The 23,281-nt window shown below is 40.5% G+C and overlaps 1 protein-coding gene across 13 annotated transcripts in view; it reads left to right on the plus strand.

Moving 5' to 3' along the window:
• SCAPER (S-phase cyclin A associated protein in the ER) overlaps positions 1–23,281 on the plus strand; it is a 406,197-nt gene that overhangs the window by 285,982 nt on the left and 96,934 nt on the right. For all 13 annotated transcript variants that reach the window (XM_007477981.3, XM_007477982.3, XM_056796839.1 and 10 more), the window contains one exon: positions 18,845–18,968. In XM_007477981.3, the coding sequence (XP_007478043.2) occupies positions 18,845–18,968 (124 nt within the window). The remainder of the gene's footprint in view (positions 1–18,844; positions 18,969–23,281) is intronic.

The raw sequence follows: 23,281 nt of genomic DNA on the forward strand, positions 1-23,281 counted from the left end.
TCCACAAATGATGGAGGAAGCCTTTCTCCAGATTATGGAATTTTAAACAACAGCATCACACTGACCCATTCCCTCAGTAACTCTATAGGACACCCTTCTTTTATGTGACTATTTAGTAGAAAATTAGAATATGGTATTTTTTAAAGATAATTTTATTTATTTTCTAAAAATATTTTTCCATGATTACATGATTCATGTTCTCTCCCTTCCCTCTTCCCTATCCCCTCCCAGAGCTGATAAGCAATTCCGCTAGGTTATACATGTATTATCACTCAAAAACTATTTTCATATTATTCATTTTTGTAATAGAGTAATCTTTTAAAACCAAAACAGAATGTGGTGGTTTGATTCCTTCCATTAATACCCTATGAGAGATGGCAAGTTGACCTGCCATTGTCAAATGACTCAAGTGATATATTCCCGTTGATAGCCCATAATCATGGCTTAGAAGAGCATGAAATGGGTCAACTAAAATTTTTTTCCTAATACTATGGATAATGTGGCAGACCTCCAGCTCCAGATCACTAACTAGGAGGTGCAAAACCATAGAAAAAAATTTTGAGCTTGGTGAATCTCTTTTAGACAGATCAGTCAGTTTTTCCAGGTTCCATCAGCCTATGGATGCTATCTATGTGCATTTGGAACTAAAGACATTTTTCTTTCCTGTCCTTTCCTTTACTAATTCCTTTGGGCCCTTCAAATCCTTTAGGTAAGAGGATGTGCAACTAGATCTTCAGGAGCAGCTGGCTGACAGATTTGAATTTCCAGTCTAGAATGTCCTGGCTCACCTTCCCCAAGAATGCTATTTTTATAGTCAAACAGTGATTTAGTTTACTTACTTTCAAATCTATAAGCTTGTACTTTTATTGAGCACAAAAAAGAAAAGGGAGTCATTCTATTTATTAAAAGCATGTAGTATTAGAAAAAAAGGACTGAAAGGATGTTGTTTCAGATCCCCTAGGCATTCTCAAGTATAGTAACTTCATGACCACGAGCAAGTCTTTGTTCACCTTAGTTTCCTAATCTACAAAGTGGATGATAATACCATTACTCCCTTCTTCATAGGATTATTGTACGAATCAAAGGTGCTTTGTTTATGAAGTACTTTGTAAATGTGCTTTAACAAGGCATAAAAATCAGCCACTCTTATGAATGATATTACAGGGTAGATACTGGACAGAACACAAGAGTCAAAGGACATCCTGGGCCCTAAGCCATTTCACCCTTCTGGCCATCTGCTTCCTCATCTATAAAATGGGGACAATAATGTTTATATGTCTAGCTCAGAGTAACTACTGGAAAAGAAACCTCTTTGTAAAACTTGAAGCACTATAGAAATGGGATTGGTTATTTTATATATTCATGAATGAATAAGTGGATGGAAAAGTATTTGTTAAATGCTTACCATGTGGTGGGTACTGTGTTAAGTGATGGCAACACAAATAGAAGAAGATGTATCCCTCTCCTCAGGAAGCATACATTCTAATAGGACAGGCAGCACACCCAGGAAAGTGATGGTCAAAGATGTATATTTTTCTCTGGTCTTAGAGGCTCTTAAACTAATTGGTGCCATGAATCCCTTTTACAGTCTGATGAAGTTGGTTGGATCTCTTCTCAGAAAGAAATCTTGGATACCCAAAATAAGATACATAGGGGTGCAAAGGAAGCCAGTTATATTGAAATACAAATTATTCAAAACAAATTTTTAAGAGTTATAGGTCCCAAGTTACATATGTAAAAGTTAAAATTAAATCTCAAATAATAAATTATTATATTTTAGGAAATTTATTAATAATCATTAGAAATCAGGGAATAAAGAGGATACAAAATAAAGACATTGTGCCCATGGCTGATCAGCCAGTTCAAATGCCTGCCTTACCACTACCAAGCTCAGGGCAGGAAGTAAAGAAGTGGGAACCTCCACGTCCCCACCTAATATCCCCTATCTACAAGAAGTACATAATGACAGGATGTCAGTGGGCTCCCAGAAAATGTAGTTCTTTTTTAGGATAACAGATTTTCAATTATACATTTCCCCCCTGAGGTCCATGGAAGACTAGTCTTTCCAATGGACCTTATAAACATAACCAACTTTTGAAATTACAATAATTTGGGGATAAAAGGAAAAGAGAACAAAACCAATGATTGCTAGGCTCACTGACTAAAAGCCAGTTAGGGGGCAGTCCCCTTCAGCATAAGAGTATACATACAAAACAAATGCATTGAACACAGTTCAAATCACCACATCCCAAAGTTCACTTTGGGTCTTTTGGTGCAGCGTGTAGTCTGTGCAGGCATCTTAATGGTGCCTTCTCCAAACAGTTCACTTTCTGGATTTGGAGAGGCAGTGTGTTTCTTATACTAAAATTACTCTCAAAAAGAATTTAAACTTTGCATTTTAGAATAATAATGCATTCCCCCCTGAAGAGGGTGTTGAAAAATTCAAGAATCACTTAGGGATGCATGGCTACGTTATGAGGTATATGAATTAATTGGCAAGAGAAATCAAAAACATCAAAAATATCCAAAGAAAAAAAAATAATTTCTGGATAAAATATAGACTGTGTAAAAATTTTAAGTAAAGGAAAATAAACCTATAAAAGGTCCTTGAATCAGGACCCAATTAAAGTGATTTAAGCAATTATGCATTTACCCAATCAGCAGCCAGGACTAGGAAAGTTTTGCCACACAATAAATAGGAACTCAATTATAGGAGCCAGGTAGGAGCTGATACTTGAGATACTTGGTAGAATGTGGGACAAGGAAGACCTGCCTTTGACAAATATCAAAACATCTGTAACCTTGAACCCCAAACAAATTCAAGTCCTCTTGTCTTGGCTCAAAATTTCATCAATCCCATTGGAATTGGTTGATCTCTTTGACCTTGTGCTCGATTGGCACTATGCAGCTTATCTTTGTGCTTCTTTGGCACTGTGCAATGGCTCCTTTTGTATTCCCTTCTCCTTGAATCAGACAAAATCATTAAACAAAGTCCCATAATCAGTGGCATCATTTTTATAATCTAAAGCTTTTGGGGTATGCATTAATATTAGAACAAATGTATTTTAAACTTATATTACTGCAAAATAAAAAAAATTAAAGAAAAATATTACCAATACTGTTGACATGTGCTTCAAGTACAAAAAGGGGAGAAAAAATAAAACTCAGATATATTGCACATGTAAGGAAAAGCAATAATTAAAAAGAGTTTAAAAAATAACAAATATATAGCTTACAATTAGTGATACACTGTGTCAGCCAAGGAGAGGTAGAATACAAAGGTTTCTCACCCCCAAAAGATGAGATCCATTTCCTTTTTAACTTAACCACTGTGTGAGTACAAACAATTTTCAGAATAAAACAGTAATATAGTAGATAATGCACATTCAAAGGAGTACTAAAGTCCCCAATTCACAATAGCCCAATTAATTACAATAGCAAGCAAACCAACTATCATTTCATATAAGTTGCTGTGTGACAAAAAAAAAAAAAAACCCTATGAACTGATGGATATTTGTCACAAGTTTTACAAACATAGAAAATCTTTCAACCTTGGCAAATATATTTGTAAACATAGTAAAACTTATTTGGATCTAGAATATCACCAAGAAATCTAGATTATTCTGGTAGAAGTATATTAAACTGAAGAGTTTTACAGGAACTCTTTTTGGCTTCCTGCTTCATAGAAACACCTTGGTAGGAATATTTCTTTGTTTCTCCACCTTTAATACAACATTCTTTATAATATAAATATTTTTAAATCATCCATTCATAAACCACTAGTTAATTAAAATTATTTCTGAAGACCCCTTAGAATTACCATTTAAATTCTTAGTTCATTAAATTCTCCAAAGGTTCTTAGCTAAGTTGAGTTCATCCATCATCTATGTGACACTTAACAAATGCAAAATGGAAGAAAAAGCTGTTAATGGGCTTTACAATATTTTTGTTCAGTATAGTTATAGGGAAAAGGTACCAGATTATACCTTAATAGTTAAAACACAGATTAAATGGATTCAGTGTAACAGAATAGTATTGAATACATTAATATATGAACTTTAAACAACAAAATTAAATCTTAAAGGAGACAATCAGAGAAATACAATAAAATACAGACACTTTCATAAAACGATGGAGATTGTAGAGGTTTAAAATTTTCACCTCCAGGCTCTAAGGTTCCTTTCTCTATCCATTCAAATTCCTTTTGTCAGAACTGTGGTATTTCCCATAGCGAAGGAGAACATTGGTTTGAGGAATCTCAAACTGGATGAATCTTAGAGACTGGGCAGGCCCAAATGGCAAAGGATTGTAGCGAGATGAACTTCTCCCCTGAATCTCAGGCAAGTTAAATGAAAGGACCAGTGTACTCATGAATGGTAGAAGCTATTTGAAATAGGCAAGGTACTGCTTTTTCATAGAGTACTCCATGCTTATAATTTTTACTTCTTGTTTGGAAGAGTAAAAACTTCTTCCCTTCCCCTTCCCCCCTGAGGAAAAATGCTAGGGAGCAGTTTGGTTCCCCAGCCACATGGAGAGGGAGTTAGGAGGCTAATTAGTGCCTAAAGAAAATACACCCCAGTTTTTTTACCAGCTTCCCAGAGAGTGGCTCCAAGTTGATGAGTTCTGAAGACACAGTGGCAGCTAATAGAAGTCTGGGGCCAGTCTGGGGCTGGAACCGGGGCCAGAGGAGGAGCAGTTGGGATCAAAAAGATCAGGAGCAGATGGCTGGGATGACCCAGGAGGCTGGATTGGCAGCAGTAGCAGGACCAGCAACAGTGGTTAGGGTCGGGGTCAGGGTTTGGACAGAGGCCAATTCAGGAGCAGTAGTAAGAGCAGGGCCAGAAATCAGGAGGAGGATTTCTGGGGGTTGTAGCGAGGAACTGAGGAACATGGGCTCAAGCAGATGGGTGAGAGAAGCAGCTTATCTCTTCTTTGCCAAGAGTCCCCCAGCTAAAAATAGAGCGACCGGGTAAAAATTAGGGAAAGGAAAAGACAGCAGCTCCAAAGAGAGTTTGGAGTTCTCTCGGAGTTTGTGAGGGTGGGTGGCATGGGCGAAAAGCCTTTTTATCTGGGCTATCTTTAAAAAATTGAGATTTTCTTCTCTGACTAGTGGCTGCCATCAATGTAAAAGTTAAAATTAAATCTCAAATAATAAAATATTATATTTTAGGAGATTTATTAATGATCATTAGAAATCAAGAAATAAAAAGGATACAAAATAAAGATCACATGCCCATGGCTGATCAGCCAGTTCAATCTTACCACCACCAAGCTCGGGGCAGGAAGTAAAGAGGCCGGATCCTCCACATCCCCGCCTAATCTCCTATTTCCAGGAAGTACTTAATGACAGGAGATTATCCTATCTAAAATCAGAGGTGGGAGGAGAGGAGTGGCTCTTGGTCAAAGAACACACATGGTAGCAGGCAGATAGCTGGGTGGCCCAGCTGAATGGTGGGATAGGATGGAATGGTGAAACATGGTTTTGTGTCTGGGCCAGGTAGTAGATCAGATGGACTAAGTATGCTATTTTGGATCCAGATGCCAAACAGCCAGGCTTGGCCCTAAGGTGCCAGCTCCAGAGATGAATGGATTAACTTCTCCAAGTTTCAGTGAGTCAACAGACATTTCTTTTCTTTTTTTTTTAAACCCTCATCTTCTGTCTTAGAATCAATATTTTGTATTGGTGATATTGGCATGGGCCTGAGTGAACAGGCCAGGAGCCTGGCAGGGATGGGACTGGCCCAGAGGGGAAAGAAGCACAGCAGTTCTCTGACCTAGAACTCTGAAAACTTGCCAGTGCCTCAAGCTTAGCATCATCAGAGGAGATTTGTGGGGAAATCCCAGGAAATCAAAGTCAAAATTCAGCAGGGCCACAGGCCCTAGCTCAAAGAACTTAGGCTAGAAATATAATCCAACCAAAGAAGACTCCAGTGTTATAGAGAAATATATTTCAGATTGAAACACTTAATGAAGGTAAATCTAAAAGAAGACAACAATGCCTCCACAGCTCATTTACAAAAAGTTTAGGTCCAAATACACTTTTGAGGGAGGTCTGTCACGGATTCAAAGAGAAATTCATTCCAATATTACATAAGCTGTTAGAGAAAATGGCCAAAGGAAGGATCCTGCCAAATATTTTCTATTATATAAATTTGATCTTGGTCAGTAAGAAGAGGGAGGGGCAGAGAAAACAAAGAAAACTAGATTTATCTCACTAATGCATATCAATACAAAAATGTTGAATAAAATATTCACTAATGGACTACCACAAATGATTAAGGCCCCTCTTCCCACCATATCATAGCTCTATGCCTGGCTCATGATTTATTTCAAATTCCTATTTCCTCCTGTTGTCTGGCTGGTCTGTAGGATACTATTTTATCACCATTGCTTATTTTTCCACCTTTGTTTATCCTTATCTGATTAGTATCTTAAACAATTTCCTTCTTGGAGTTTTTAATTTCCTCACATGAGCTTTTTACTACCAAGTCTTACTCTAATGTCCTTTTTATAGATTGTGTTCCTATCGAATAAAATATGGCTGTACAAAGCTATATTACAGTCACATTTTATCATATTTCAATGATATCTAAGAAGAATAACTCGACTTCCGGGTAAACATGGCTGGAATCTAGACGCGACTCGCTTCCTCTCCCAGGCACCGAACGAAACAGACTACCTCAAAAGAGCATAAAAATCACCTTTGGAAAAATGGAGGGACTCTCCAGTACCCCACAGAAACAAAGGTACGTGGGGTTTGAACATTTCCACACTATAAGAAGGAGGAAAAGCTTGCACAAAAACGTGAACTGAGCCTCCCATTCCCCCCCCCCCCCCCCCAAACCAGAGTAAGCTATCAGAGCTCTCACTGGGACAGCGAGTGAGTAAGGAGAGTCTCTGTTGGGGGGGGGGGGCACACCAGGGTCCTTAGGATTTAAAGACTGCAAGGAAACGACCTCTCAGGGAGGTTTCACGGGAGAATCCTGTACTGAGCACGGGGGGCTGCGGAGCTGAACTCCGGGGTGGTTGCCCTGAGCACCTGGGCAAAGATGAATATCTGGGCGGTTGGGCTGAACACAGGGGCCTGTACTCTAAGAAACCTCAGAGGCTGGGAAGAACTAGTCTGAGGCAACCTAAATTCACAGAAAACCCGCCCATATCACCCAGACCCCAGACCAAAAAGGAAAGTGGAATAAAACCACCAAAGGGATGGCTCACACGGCCCAAAATCAAGCCTCCAAGAAGAAAGGGGGGGGGGGAGTGACTATTGAAAACTCTTATGGTGGGAGTACCCAAGGAAAAGGAGAGAATGAAGATGAAATCCAAACAAAATCAGAACATGCCTCCCAAAATGGAAACTATCCACAAGCTCTGGAAGATCTCAAACTGGAGCTTACCCAAAAGATGGAAACCTTTTGGGGAAAAAAATGGGAGAAAGAGATCAGCAGTATGATAGACAAGACTTCACAATTGGAGAAAGAGCTAGAAGCATCTAATAGAAGCGCAGACAAAGCTGAAAAGCAAAACCAGTCCCTAACGACCAGAATTAAGCAAATGGAAGACAGCGAGATTACAAAACAGCAAGAATCAATAAAGCAAAGCCAAAAAATTAATGAATTAGAAGAAAACATAAAATATCTCACTGAAAAGGTCAGACTTGGAAAACAGAGGAAAAAGAGACAACCTCAGAATTATTGGTCTCCCCAAAAAACCAGAGATGAACAAAAACCTCGATACTATTCTTCAGGAGATTGTAGAAGAAAATTGCCCACATGTTCTGGAGCAAGGGGGCAAAATAGAAATAGAAAGGGTTCATAGAGCACCCTCTATACTAAATCCCCAAAAGACAACCCCCAGGAATGTAATCAACAAATTCAAGAGCTTCCAAGAAAAGGAAAAAATCCTACAAGAAGCCAAGAAGAGGAGCTTCAGATATAGGGGGGCTCCCATAAGAATCACACATGACTTAGCGGCTAACACACTAAGAGACCGCAAAGCATGGAACACGATATTTAGAAAGGCAAGAGAGCTGGGTTTCCAACCAAGAATCAACTACCCAGCAAAACTGACTATCTACTTCCAGGGGAAGTATGGGTATTCAACAAAATAGAAGATTTCCATGCATTTGCTAAGAAAAGACCAGAACTTAGTGGAAAATTTGATATCCAATCACAGAAAGCAAGAGAAACATGATAAGGTGAATATGAAAGAAAGGGAAAAGGAGATAAATCTTATCTTTTTCTCTAAGAAGAATAACTCATTTAAGAAATAAATTTAATAAACTCTTATTTAACAAAACTTAGAAGTTGTGATTACACTATAAAAGTACCCATTTTTGTTGTCTTCATTGTTGTGGAAGATTGATTAGCCTGAATTTGGAACTATGCCCAGAGGGTGCTTTGATCCAGGTGTTTGTACCCCCAAATAAGGAAAGACCTGTTTAAGAATATTCATAGCTGCACTCTTTGTGATGGCAAAAAACTGGAAAATGAGGGGATGCCCTTTGATTGAGGAATGGCTAAACAAATTGTGGTATATGTTGGTGATGGAATACTATTGTGCTCAAAGGAATAATAAACTGGAGAATTCCATGTGAACTGGAATGACCTCCAGGAAGTGATGCAGAGTGAAAGGAGCAAAACCAGGAGAACATTATATACAAAGACTGCTACACTGTAGTAAAATCGAATGTAATGGACTTCTCTACTAGTAGCAATGCAATGATCCAGGACATTCTGAGGGATTTATGAGAAAGAAGCTATCCACATCCAGAGAAAGAACTGTGGGAGTAGAAACACAGAAGAGGAACAGCTGCTTGATCAAATGGATCGATGGGGACATAATTGGGGATGTAGACTCTAAATGATCACTCTAATGCAAATATCAATAATATGGAAATAGATCTTGATCAATGACACATGTAAAACTCAGTGGAATTGCACATCAGCTATGGGAGGGCATTGGGGGAGGGAAGGGAAAGAACATGAATCTTGTAACCATGGAAAAATATTCTAAATTAACTAAATACAATTTTCAATAAATAAATAAATAAATGAAAGGGAAGCCCACATTAAAAAAAAAAAAGATTGCTGGAGAAGAGAAGACTTAGGGGGATATAAGATAAGTATCTTCATGTATTTGAACCAATACCATGTGGAAAAGGGATCAAATTCTTTTTTCTTGGTCCTGTAGCAGAACTAGAGGCAACAAGTAGACACTGCAAAGAAGAAAATTTAGGTATGAGTTAATAATAAATAATATATAGTAATATATATACATAAATAATAAATTATCTAAAAATCTGATGTTTTCAATATATTGTAGTCAGTCCCTCTATTCTTTAAAAATTGCTTGCAACATAGATTTCTGCTGTATATACTAGGTCTGGACCAGCTGCCTTTTTGTGATTCTGTTTTCTTAAGTGCCATTTTCAATTTCACATATACTGCCTTTATAGACTAAGGTGATGCCCACTATATCAAGTCCACTGCCATCAGTGACAAAAATCTATAGAAATGCTGGTAGGTTTTTTTCATCTATTGTATTCCCTTTAGGGATTAGAGCCTGTGATCCTTGAGGGCAGGGATTGCCTTTGCCCCTTTTCATATCCTTATTCCAATGCTTATCTATATCAAGCACTTAGTAAATATTTATGGATTAATAATTATAAATAGAAGAACAAATGAATTTATTCAAATTCATGATCTCATTAATGCGGGTACTCTTTCTAATAATGCAACACAGCCCACATATACTGGTCTCTTCCTGAATGATTCTTGTCTTTGCCTTCCCATTAATCCTTCATAGGTGGTGGCAAAGAATTGGAAAGTGATGGGATGCCCATCAAGTGGGAAATGACTGTCAAAGTTGTGGTATATGACTGTAATAGAATACTGTTGTGCCATAAGAAACGATGACTAGGACAATCATAGAAAAAACTTGGAAAGACTTTTTTGAAATGATGCAAAGTGAAGTGAGCAAAACCAGGAGAACATTTTATACAACATCAGCAATAAAATATATTGATCAACTGTGAATGACTTGGCTCTTCACAGCAATACAATAATTCAAGACAAATCCAAGAATCCCTTGATGAAAAATTCTATATACCATCATAGGAGTACCTGATGAAAGTTTGATCGTAGACCAAAGCATATAATTTTTCCTTTGTGAGTTTTATTTTATTTTATTTTTATTGTCATGAAAAATACCTTTCCATATTGGGCATTGTTGTAAGAGCAAACTCATATATAACCAAAACCCTAAATACACTGCTATGAAAGATGACTCCAATAGTTCTTTCTCTGGTGGTAGCATTCCCTGTCATAAGTCTTTCAGGATTGTCCCATATCATTGCATTGCTGAGAGTAGCCAAGTTTTCACAGATAATCATCATCCAATATTGCTGTTACTGTGTACACTGTTCTCCCAGTTCTGTTTATTTCTCTCTGCATCAGTTCTTGCAGATCTTTCCAGCTTTTTCTGAACTTGTTTTGCTTATTATTTCTTAGACCACAATAGTATTCCATCACCAACACATACTACAACTTGTTCAGACATTTCCCAGTCAATGGACATCTCCTTAAATTCTAATTCTTTGCTGACACAAAAAGAGCTGCTTTAAATATTTTTGTACAATTAGGTCCTTTCCCCTTTTTCTATCTTTGGGATACAGACCCAGTAGTGGTATTACTCGATTAAAAGGTATATATAATTTTATATAGCTCTTTGGGCATAGTTTCAAGTTGCCCTCCAGAATGGTTGGGAGTTTTTTTATTATTATATAAAATGTTTATCTTCATTCACAACATGATGAATACAGAAATATGTATTGCATGATAGTACATATATAACCTGTATCATATTACCTGCCATTCCAGGGAAAGAGGAAGAGAGAAGAAAGGAAAGGATTGCAAAATGTCAGAAAACAATTATTAAAAATTGTATCAGGGGCAGGTTGGTGGCTCAGTGGATAGAGTCACATCTGGAGACAGGAGATCCTGGGTTCAAATGTGACCTCAGACACTTCTAGTTAAATGACCCTGGGCAAGTTACTTAACCCCCCATTGCCTAGCCTTTAACACCCTTCTATCTTAGATCCAATACAAGTATTGATTCTGAGATGGAAGGTAAGCATTTGTTTGTTTTTTTATCAAAATGTAATCTTGGAAAAATATGTAAAGTACTTTGCAAAGTTAAAAAAGTAATAGTAACTTAGCCACTTCCTAGACACCCATCGAAGAGGCTGTGGATATTTTATAGAGAAAATTCCCAGGCTCCCTACCCAGGATCTCACACCCCAAGCTTCCCAGGTCACTTGGAGGACTGGTTTTGTTGTCCAAGGCCATGGCTAGTAAGCAAAAGCCCACTTTCTCATTTCATTATGGGCAGGACCAAGTCAGCTTCATAGGATGTACTGGCCTCATACAAATTCATTCAAAATCATAATTTGATTCATGGTAGCTTTTCATTATGTATTTTCTTAGTCAGCAGTCTTCTTTTTGGAAGGCAATTGAAGAAAATTGTGACAATAAAAAATGGGCCGCCCTGCCAAAAAAAAAATGCTATCATACCGCACAGTGTAATGGGATGAATGCAGAGATTTGGAATCTGTACATCTGTGTTAGAAACCAGCTCTGCCACTTATGAGCCATAAGATCTGGGCAACCTGAGGTTTCCTCATTTGTTAGACAGTGACCATAATACTTAAACCTGTTGAGATTGTTACAAGGAAAGTGCTTTGTGAAACTTTAAAGGCTATAGAAAAAGGAGTTATAACATCTCCTATGACACAGACACAATCCTGCTCCTGCCCTCTTATCATCTCTCCCCATGCCTATGCTTAGAATACTGCTTCCTCTTCCCACTCCAAACCATTGTCTATTAAAATCCTCCTTCCCTACACGCTTCTCCTTCTATCCCCTCTTTGGGTGTCACCATCTCTGAGCAGCCTTCCCCAATCTTCCTCCTTGCTCAGACTTCTAGCTCATTGCCTGAATCTCCATGCGTGATACACATATTGCATGGGAGATGGTTGCTTGTAAAGTAATGACCGCTGCCTCCCTATTGCTTCTGACTTTACAACAATCTCTACCCTGGTTCTGTGAGGTTAAAGGAAGCTGGAGTTCCTTACATCTGTGGCTTCTCCCTTTTTTCTTTCTGTCTCATCTCTCTTGTCATTACTGTTTATGCTTGTGAGCAGGGCCTAGGCTATTTCTTTGTATCCTGGCACTAGGTAGAGAGATTTACACATAGCAAGTCCTTAAGAGTTTTAGTGCACTGGTTATTGAAATGTGAGTCCGAAATTCCATAAACTAAGTTCTCGTTAGAGTTTCTAATAATGACAGCTATTATTCCTTTGTTTCTGATAGAATTTACTTGTGGTATTTGATTTTTTAAAATCATTCCTCTAACTGTTACCTCATTTAAATCATTAATCTTATAATTCTAATTAAGTGGTTTCTGTCAGATGTGGGTACAGGAAAGAGAGAGCTCCTGGGAGTCTTGCCTGGTGGACACAGGCCATGAACCAAAAATGATGTAACAAAAATGGGCGTGGTGAACCTAAAACAACTCTGCTCTGTTCATAAAGATGGACTGCAGTTATTCAGATTTTTCATAACAAAGGTGAATATGAAGTCCATAGAAAAATGATGTTCCTATGTGACTCTTCATGATTCTGATCAAAACAACTTATGTGCACCTGTTCTGATTTCATCTGAGGGAAGAAAATTGTTTGGATTTAAAAACCGATGTGTTCAACAATATATTTCCATGGGTAGAATCTCTTCCACATCACAGGGGTTAGTGGCGTAGCACCCCTGAGATCTGGAAAATCCACCAAAAATGTTTTGGCCCTCTATTTTCATACCAGAGAAGAAGACTCAGTTTTTTTATTTTTCTTTTATGGAGTGTTTGCAGTACCTTATTGTAAAATTTCGGTTAAGTTTTTGGTCATAGGCTATATGTAGGTCACTTGTTTTAACATCTCTAGCATTCCCTTGTCACCTGAAGCTTCCACAAAATTCCCCAGGTATTCCCATTTAATTTCTTATGCTGACCTGCAATATATCAAAACTGCAATGAGGAAGTCATGATGTGGAAGGGATACCTATGACTGGATTCATTGCACTTTAGGCCAGCAGAAGTAGATACTATGTTATTTAAATATACATGGCATTTTTATGTTTCTGATTATTGACTTCATCTGCCATTTTACAAAGCTGGCTAAGTGTTAATATAGTGAAAACAGCATGAGATTTGGAGTTTGATTTTTCTGGCTATTTAGAACTCTGTGACCTTGGACAAGTCACTTTCCTGAAGGATTCTCAGGCAAGGTTTTATATGTGAAAAGAATGAGTTTGGTCTACTGCTCTAAATTCTAGATCTATTTGCTGAACTGAAGGAAAAGTCATAATAATGTGCATTTTCAATAGACAAGTCTACATGTTTATTCATATAGTGCTAAACAGCTGTCTTCTATAGGAAGCTTTAAAAAGCGAATGCACTTTCCTACAAGAGATATTGGGGGTGGCTGTTGAGTTAATTAGCTGTAGGGTTTGGTAGATTCACTTCTCCTTGATTGGTATATTAAAGCATTTTTGGTTGTCTCAATAGGTTTGTAAATAAATTGTTACAGTGACAGCTATTGTTCCCCTAATAAGATTAGAGTAATGACTTGTGCTGACTTTAATCTGCCATTTAACACTACAAACCACCTGGGGCTTTCTTTGGTGCTAATGCTTCCAGTTGGAGGGGGAAAGCCATGTTTAAAGACTTTCTAATCCTGGAAATATTCGTGTTGTTAGCTTATGTTCTCAGTTTTTAGAATTCTCTGCCATAATGATTAAAAAGTAATTTGTCATGTTTCCTTATTTCACACTTTCAAATAACATTTTCACCTTTGAAAGAAAGTTAATTTTGGGAAAGCAGATCAGCTTTTGCTTATTTTTGTTCTCATTTAAGAAACTTTATTCTTTCCCAACTAAAATGAATCTCTGAATATATGGAATTCATTCTTTATAAACATAAAGAACTGTAACCACTCACATGAAAATATTGGAATTAACTCATGAAGATAAAAATGTCTGCACACATAACCTCAGAATCTGGCTTCTTTTCCCTCTTCACTCTTCTAGGGGGTATCCCTGAGGGGTTGAGGGCTGATTCTCTGATGTCATTGAGTCAAACCCTTAGAAAATTAGAAGTGGAGAATCAGCTGAACCTCAAGTGGCTTTTAGAAAAAAGATCTTTTTATTAAGGTAGTCTATAATAATAAAAGGTGGTACAAAACACCCCCCCTCCCAAATCGAAATATACAGAATCCAAAAGAAAGTGAGCTCAAGCTTAGATAGGATTTGTGGCCAAGGCATAATTCACAGCTACTGGCTACTGGAAGCCCTTTTCTCTCACTCATGGGTGCTAAATCCCTCCTTTCCCTGAGGCAGTTCCTTCTCCAAGGCCCCTTTCTCAAACCTCTCAAGTTAGTTTCTTCTCAGCCTAATAGTGATTATTCATAAATGACTTGAGAGCCTGACTGAGTGCCCTCTGTCTGCCTATTGGGCTGAGCTTCTTGCCTGGCCCATTCACTTCAGCCAATGGCTTTCAAAGATTTTTCAGCTGTTATCTAAGGTTTTTAAAATGCAATGTATTCTTCTTTAAGGTAATAAAAAGGGAGAGTGGGTGGTTTCAACCCACACTTAACATTATTATAAACATAGAATATTATATAAAAGCAGGTTCATATACGATTATTTATGAATGTACCAGAAGGACCTCATTATAGTTATTTGGTTGACTAGTGGGCAGATCTGTAGTGAGACTGTTCTAAAATGACTTTAGGACAGTAACTTTACAAACATAAATCAAAATTGTTTCTCTTCCTTTTCTTAGCCTATGAACCTTCCTCATTATAAGTTGTTTTTAAATACAAAGCCCCAGTAAAATACTTATTTTCCTTTTTTTTTTTAGTAAGGATGGTCTGTGAAATAATTTTCAGCTATACTTTAGTCATTTTTTTTAAAAGAGTGGAATAGGATTCCTGTTTCCATGACTATAAACTTTATATGCTTTGGGGGGGGGGGGAAAGGGGTAGATTAAAAGCCAAGCAGTGTGACTTTTTTTGATGTGTTTTGTATTATGAAAATAACATTATCTTTTCTCTCCAATGTTCTTCCTGACTCTCAGTTCTCTTTTAGCTCTAAATCCTATGATCCTGTAATTCTATGAATTTTGATATATGGAAAACCCCATATAACACAGTAATAATGGCAATTATAAAACCCAAGTAAACTCTAATATCACACAGCCTATTCTTACCCATATTCAGATATTCTATGGTTCAAATCACAAATAACATAGCTACATACAGTGTAAAATAAAATACAATAATGTTACTTGAAATATAGACAGTAAAATTAGATATCACATTAGTGTCCTCTTAGCCTGCCTCCCAGCACTAAGAAATTCAATCATAATTCTTTCATCAACGATCCTAAATACCTGTCTACTTCTGATATTTACCTCAACATCTTCAAATAATGTTTTTGTTTTTCATATTGATTTTTGGAGGTACTCCTAATTGCCAGGGAAAATAAAGGCTTCCTCTTCTGCTTCAGTGTAACAATGAAATTTGGCCAGGGGAAGAGCTGAGAAAAGGTGTTCATCCCTTTGTTGCAAAAGTTGGGGGGCTCCCACATTGGAGGTGCAGGTGCTGGTGGACCAGTTAGTCCCAGCTATATTGAACTGTCTTTTTCTCTCTTCTTTTTCTTTTTGGATCATTGTTCCAGAAAAACAAGAGGACAGGAAGGCTCAATTTGAAAATAAATGTCATAAAAAGCCATAAGTTACCAGTTCTTCAGAAAAATTTGCTTTGTTGTCAAAGTTAAAATTTGAGAATTCAAACTGATCATTAAGTGCAGAAGGTGTAAATACAAAATGGTTTGTAGAGAATTTGGTTAGTGGACAAATGTACATCCTTACAAATTACATAGTAAGCCACCTTTTTTCTCTTTCACATTCTACTTAAAACCTGTAAATTGGCTATACATTCAAGAAAGAGTTTTCAGGGATTTTCTATAGGGAATAGTATCTTTCATGGGGTCAAATTTCAGCTCTATTATTCAAAACTACCATGGTATCATTTGTACTATTGTAAGGGGAAATTTGGTGTTTAGATTTTACTGAGGGGCCAAGTTATGGAATCTTGAGTGTCCCTGACCAGTGTGGTGATGGGACCCCTGCACTTGGTCCCTAGGACCAGTTCAGTAAATACCTGCTGCCTCACTCACTTCATTCCTTTGGGCTCCAGTTTCTGAAAAATGGACATCATGAACACTGGGTGGAAATTTAAGTGCCAAAAAATGTGAGTCTTGTTATTTTTCTCTGTGCAGCCCAATTGCTGGAGAAGCCTACACAGAGGCTTCTGAGGATGCCCAGCTTCTTTCGGGGTTTTTAACAGAAGCCCTCTTAGTAATAATCTAAGCGTCAATTAAGCAAGCAGAGCTGCTATAACCCCCAATCCAACTAAGCTAGCTAAGAGTTTGTCACTGAGAGATTTCTAGCCACTCTTTCCTAAGTGCAGGGCCTTGCCTTCTGTTTGACCCTGCAAAGGCTTCCAGTCACTCCAGTCTCAAATTACAGAGAAACCTGCTTAGAAAGACCACCCAGGGCTCTGCACAAAAGGATCTTTTTGACAGGTGGTCTCCAAGTACAGGTGGTCTTTTAAACAGGTTTCTCTCAGTGGGCAAGTTTTTCTTGACATTGAGGTCATCATCTCTCCCCACCTCATTCTCATGAGAAAAATAACCATCAAAAGTTGTTTCCTTGTGGCAGGTTCACAGATATAAGATAGCGCCAATGTACATCTCACAGCACAAAAGCAACTGAGTTTAAACTTCTTTAGAGTAAACTCATTTTAAAGGATAGGTGTACCCTGCCTTGAAAAAGACTGGACTATACCAAAAACACACCAAACACATCAACTAGAAGATGATTGCGCTTACTCTTAAAAAAGGAAGCTTCACTTTTAAAAAAGATTTACAGTAGGGGTCTTTAATATTAGTTCTCCTACTGAACTCTTGGGGGCAGCTGGGTGGCTCAAAGGATTGAGAGCCAGGCCCAGAGACGGGAGGTCCTGGGTTCAAATGTGGCCTATGACACTTTCTAGCTGGGTGACCCTGGGCAAGTCACTTAACCCCCTGCCTTAGAACAAATACACAATATTTATTCTAAGGTGGAAGGGAAGAGTTAAAAATAATAATAATTGAACTCTTCAGGAACATGTTTACTATATAAAATGAGATTCTCCTTCACTGAGCAGTTCATTTGTGTATAGGTTCATAAATTGTCCATCCTAAAAGAACTTTGAGATTCCCTGGTTCAGCTCATTTCACAGCTGAGAAGTGAAAGGCCAGGAAAAAAAATGATTTTCCCCAGTTCCCATTGAGACAGTAGGAAAGCCAGCTCTGTTATCAGGCCCCCTTTCCTGATTCCTACTTTTCACTACTCTAAGTAGCTTTCCTCTCTAGCCACACCATGTCCCAGGGACCCAGACTGTTACCAAACTAAGGATTGCTTTCTGTAATGTGGGAAGGCTCAGACCTAGTTCCTCCCCCCAAATAATACTGTGAAGTCTGTTATCCAGGGGCCATTAGCCCTGTTTTTGCTCATTTACTCAGGTTTCTATGACTAGTGAGTATCAGGGCCAGATTCAAATGCAGGAACACCCCCCCCCCCAATCTGGGAATCCACTGAGCTGCTTGCTGCCCCCTGATTGTTTTCTTTTCTATAAATGTGGCTCCCATTCACATGCAGACCCCCCCAAAGCACAGACCCCACTCTTTCTGACCAACGTGGAGCCTGTGTTTGCATGTTTATGGCATTTTCTTATGTAAAATTAGGAACTCAACTGCGTGATCTCCAAGATACCTTAAAGCTCTCAATACGTGATTTAGATTGGATTCTTGATTGTCTATGACTTGAGTCTCTACCCAGTCCTGTGAACCATTCCTAAGAAAAATGCTGCAAGAGAAAACAACTTAGAACCTCCTCCTGAGGTACTGGAGTAGGCAGATCTGATCACAGGCACGTCCAAGCTGGGTGACCCTGGGCAAGTCACTGAACCCCCATAGTCCACCATAGTCCGCTATTCCCGTAGCTCTTCTGCCTTGGAACCCCTACACAGGTTTGATTCTAAGATGGAAGGTCAGGGTTTAAAAAAGAAGTAAAAGATCCTGAAAGCCTCTGTCTAAGCACTCCTTTTTCTGCCGTCCCTGGTATAGTTCCAGTTTGATTCTTACACCTTCCTCCCACCTATTCTGCCTTCTGTCTGAATATAAGAATTAGAATTCTTAATGAGAAGTAGGGAGGAAGCCTCTTAGTGAGCACCTTCTGTGTGCCAGCAGAGAGCCGAGGGCTTCCCAAGCATTACTGCGTTTCATCTCTAGCATGCTGGTTGGCTGTCGTGATCTCTGAGCTGGGAAGTGTCTGAGGCTGGACTTGAACTCGGGAAGAGGAGTCTTCAGGGCCACGGCTCCTGCTCTCTGCTTCTGAGGAGAAGCTAGGTGGAAAATGCCTTTGGTTTGCACACAGTGAAAATCTCGAAACTCCTGAGGCTCCATTCAGCTCCTTAGAGGCTGACAGAGGGGTAAACCCTGCGGAAACAGTCCCGTCCCTGGCAGCTGCACCACCCCGGAAGGGGCTGGGCAGGGTCGCCTGTGTGGGTGCTGGCCAGGCCTCGGCATTTCGGCGGCGCCCCCCGGCCGCCTGGTGGTCCGCTGTTGGGGGCTAAGGCGCTGGGAGAGTGACGGCTCCCACCTGACCAGTGGCCTTCTCTTTCTCGTAGGTCTCTCAGCAACGCCATCAACGTTTACAATCTCACCTGCAGCAACTGCTCCGAGAATTGCGCCTATGTTCTGTTTAGCAACAAGATTACCTTCTTAATGGACCTCCTCATCCACCAGCTGACGGTAGGTGATCTTCTGGCTTATCTTTTGGACACAGACGTTTCTCCTGGGCAAACACCGCTTGAGAAGCGTCCCGGGGGAGGCAGGGATCCTTCCCGTTGTGGCCAGGTGAGTGACGCCCTTTCTCAGAATCATGTTTTTAAATGCAGAAAATAAAGTGCACAGGCTTACAGGGCCCGCCAGAGATGGTGAAAGAATGATCCAGACACTGAAACACGTGTGTCGTGGAAAGGGCCAAAGAGCTGCTTACGCGCCCTGTCCCTCAAGGACGTAGACCCAGAGAAAGCCACGATGCCTTCCTTTGCGGAGGCTTGCCTTGTCTGGAGGCCAAGCTGCCGGGGCAGATGGCTGGGTGGAATCTGAGCCAGAGGCCGGGACGAACCTGGAGCCATCCCCAGAGCCCTGCAGCCCTGGCCCGGGCTCAGACTTGGAGCAAGCTCCCAGTCCACCAAATGGTCATGTTTGGTGCTGGCTGGCCCCAGTGCTTGGTCTGCCCAATCACGGGACGGGTTTGCCACATGCCGCACAAGGTCTTGGGAAAGCACACGTCACCGTCCTGGAGCCGCGCACACAGAAGGCACTCCCGGGCGGGCACCCAGCCCGGCCAGGCCCAGGGGCGCTGCTGCTGCTCCCAGGCCATGCTAAAAACCCAATTCTGAACTGCAGCTTCTGGGGCCCTAGCACTGCGGGCGATCCATTTGTTTGGGGAAGATTTTTCCCTCTTGTTTGGTCAGAATATACACGTTCTGCTGTTTGAAAAGGTCCGTGTCCTGCACAGCGGCTCTGTGCCCAGGGAGAAAGGAAGTGATGGTGGACTTTTACTGGAGTCAGGACTGAGACATCAAAGATGGGAAAGAACCGGCAGATCTCAAGAATGGGGTCTTCTGGTCCAAGCTTTGGTCTAGCCAAAGCTTCCTCTTGATGGCAGGAATGGAGACTCGTCCTGGGGGCTTCTCCAGGAAGTAGAGAGCCTGGGCCTCTTGAGTCACTCATCCAGCCCCCAGGGGAGCCGAGGAGCCTGACCCCCAGGGACAGGGCTTTCTAGAGGATGCTGAAGGCTGTAGCAGCAGCCCCCGTGAGTGGTGCCAAGCGCCTGTGCAGAGGCCACATCCTGAAGCGTGTCCCAGAGACCATGTGACCCAGGCAGGAGGGCCTCAGAGGAAGTAAGGGACAAAGTGCAGGTTTGAGGGCAGCTCAGCCTCCTGTTTCCCACCTTAGTGCCCCCAAGGAGTGCCTGAGGCTGGAACAGAGCAGAGCTCCTCTGCACTCCCCATCTCAGGCCCTTGATTCTCCTTCCTGTGGAGTGACTTCTTCTACAAGCAGATGGAGCCTGTTGTATGTGTGACGCTGGCAGGGCGTGCTGATGGCCTCTTGCCTCCATTTGAGCTTCTGAAGCCTGCAGGCCCGATCGCTGAAATACTGACCCACACCCCGGCCCTGCTTTTCTAACCCGGGTGGAAGGAAAAAGCATGAAAGCCCTCGTTAGCAGGGTCCGACAGAGCACTGTTTGTAAGACTTGCAGGTACATCCATCACCCTCGTCCTGGGCTTTTTCTTCATGCTGATATGAGGCAGGACGAGGCAGTCCCAGAGCTCTGCCCTGGGCGTCCGGAGACCCGGCTAGGTGTGGGATTGCGAAGAAAAGAGGGACTCTCAGAAGCCGTGACCGCCTCACTCCCACTGCATGATTTGAGCCATTTGGTTCTCCGAGGAGCCAGGTGGCCCTGTCTTGACTGGGATGGCTCAGAGCCATCATCATCATCAGAGCCATCGTCAGGGGCAGCGACAGTTCTCTCCAGGGAGTTTGTCTCCAAGGGGCACAGTAAAGGGAAGAGTCATCCAGCTGCGCACTGCTGGGACTGCCTGGGAAGCCTGAAGCCCACCATTTAACAGTATCTGCTGATCATCCAGGGAGCGATTCGAGGTGGAGTGTAAGAGCAAAGGCTCGTTCATCCATTGAGCGCAATCTTACCCCTCTGGGTGCACTCCCAGGGAGGTTAAGGAAGGCGCTGGGGCCCAGTCACTTCCCTTAGGGGAGGCCCTGAAGAGCAATGCTCTTTCTGTAGCACAGAGCCTGGCACACAGCAGGCGCCATCCCAAACTACAAATGCACAGACATTGCAGTAACAAAAGAACAATTCAAGACCATTTAAATGTTTTAAAACCGGATCCTAGAACTGTAGAGCCACAAAGAGAGTTCTTTTACTAAGGAGGGAGTGACTTGTCCAGGGCACACAGCATGCATTGGAGAGGAGTTTCAGGAGTGGGATGAAAGCCCAGGTGACCAGACTGGATGCCAATTTGAGGGCTACCCCAGGGCAAAGTTCAGAGGTCAGTCATTCATCTCACCTTGGCACCAAAATTAAACAACTTCTTCATGGCTTTAATTTCTGCACATATATATAATTCTCTCTATCCAAGCAGAGATTTCATTTGACTGACAATTTACAGTAGTTAAACCAGGGAAGTATCTAATCCAGAACTTCATAGTTTATTCCAGTGTTTGATTTCACTTGTATGTCACTAAATATTTTGTTTGAAAACTCATTTCTAATTCATAGTAATCTACGGACCTTGAAATAGTTTGTGTGAAGATCTCTTAGAAATTGCATCTATGTGTTTTCACAAGCCAAGCATTTTGATCATTGAAAACTGACATTCAGTCTTCAAATAATGTACATAGTGTTGTTGGAATCCAAGAGACCATTAGTGAACCTTTTAAAAGTGGTAAATGAGGAAATGAGGAAAACAAAAAAGCTTCTGTATCTGCCACAGCAAAAAGTGTCAGGTTTTCTATGAGTCATTTGGAGAGTATTCCAGGGATGGATTCCCTTGTCATTCTAATCCAATGGAGCTAAGCTGGCCTATTCTTAGAATTGTTTTCTTTGTGCTGAATGAGCCAAAACCCTGGCTCACTAGGTTAATTATTGCAGAACAGACATTCTCCTGCACTTTATAAGTGATAACATCTATTCTAATGCCAAACATCATTTCTCTTCCTCCTTTTCTTATGACTCCAACCTAGAGCTGCAGGCTGAGTTCAAATCTTGCCTCAGATCTTTCCTGACAGTGTGATCCTAAGCACAGTTATTAGCAATGGGAAATCAGGCCTAAGGAAGAAAAGAAAGTGACTTTCACAAGGTCACACATCTTGTAAGAAACAGGAACAAGAGTTGAGCCTAGTTTTCAAGTGTTCTTCCCATTTAGTTTGCCTCCATTGCTGCCTCCTCTGATCATTCCAACCAGAAGTAAGCCCTTGCCTCTCTGAGCCTCAGGACCATCCATGGTATTTGTGGACTAACTGTGTGTCTCAGGTGTCATTATATATTGACCCTCTACAACCAGAGGGCAAATTATCATTATTGGGTTTTTTTTTTAATAACCTGTACCTTCTGTCACAGAATCCTACGAAGTATTGTTTCCAAGGCAAAAGAGCAGCAAGGGCTAGGCCACTGAGGACTTGTCAGGGTCACACAGCTAGGAAGTGTCTGAGGCCAGATACAAAGCTAAGATCTCTCCTCTCCAGGCCTGACTCTCTGGTCAGAGTCTCTCCCATCTTCTCTCTCTGTTCTTCTATAGCCCTAACTCAATTCCTTTTATATAAGAAATCTTGTTTAAATACAGATGGATGTACAACCAGGGCAGCTTGGGAACCGAACACCAAAATAATTGATGATTGGTGTGGAACAGCAATGTGTGCAAGAGATAGAGTGCTAGGGCTAGAGTAAGGAAGATCTGAGTTCAAATATTGCCTCAAACACCTACTAGCTATAGGACCCTGGGCAAATCACTTAATCCTGTTTGTCTCCGTCCCTTATCTGTAAATTGGGGAGCCCCTGGAGAACAAAATGGCAAACCACAGTATCTTTGCCAAGAAAGCCTTATGGACAAAATCTATGGGGTCACCTAGAGTCAGACACAACTGAGCAGCAACTTTGAGTGTAAGCTGTATAATACTCATTCTTCTAGAGAAATAGGCCTCTTTGCCTAAGGATATTTCACACCTATACTTTCAAAAGTCTAAATTTTGATATTAGAATTAATAAGAAATTTAAATTATATTTAAGAAAGCAAGGACTATTTTTCATTTTGTTTTTTTTTTTAAACAAAATCTTATATATTTTAACAAATGGGTTTGATAAATGTTTATTTAATCTAAATGGGATTGATTTGGCCCAGTTTGAGGCCAGATTTTTCACCAACGTATGTGTATTACAGGTAGTCTTATCAGGGAAGGTGACAAAAAGAAATGGGAAATGCCACCGTAATATATGTGGGCCTGTTATATGCCGGAAAATGATGAACTGTGTTTTAATT

Source organism: Monodelphis domestica, chromosome 1, assembly GCF_027887165.1.
Source record: "Monodelphis domestica isolate mMonDom1 chromosome 1, mMonDom1.pri, whole genome shotgun sequence".
NCBI lineage: Eukaryota > Metazoa > Chordata > Mammalia > Didelphimorphia > Didelphidae > Monodelphis > Monodelphis domestica.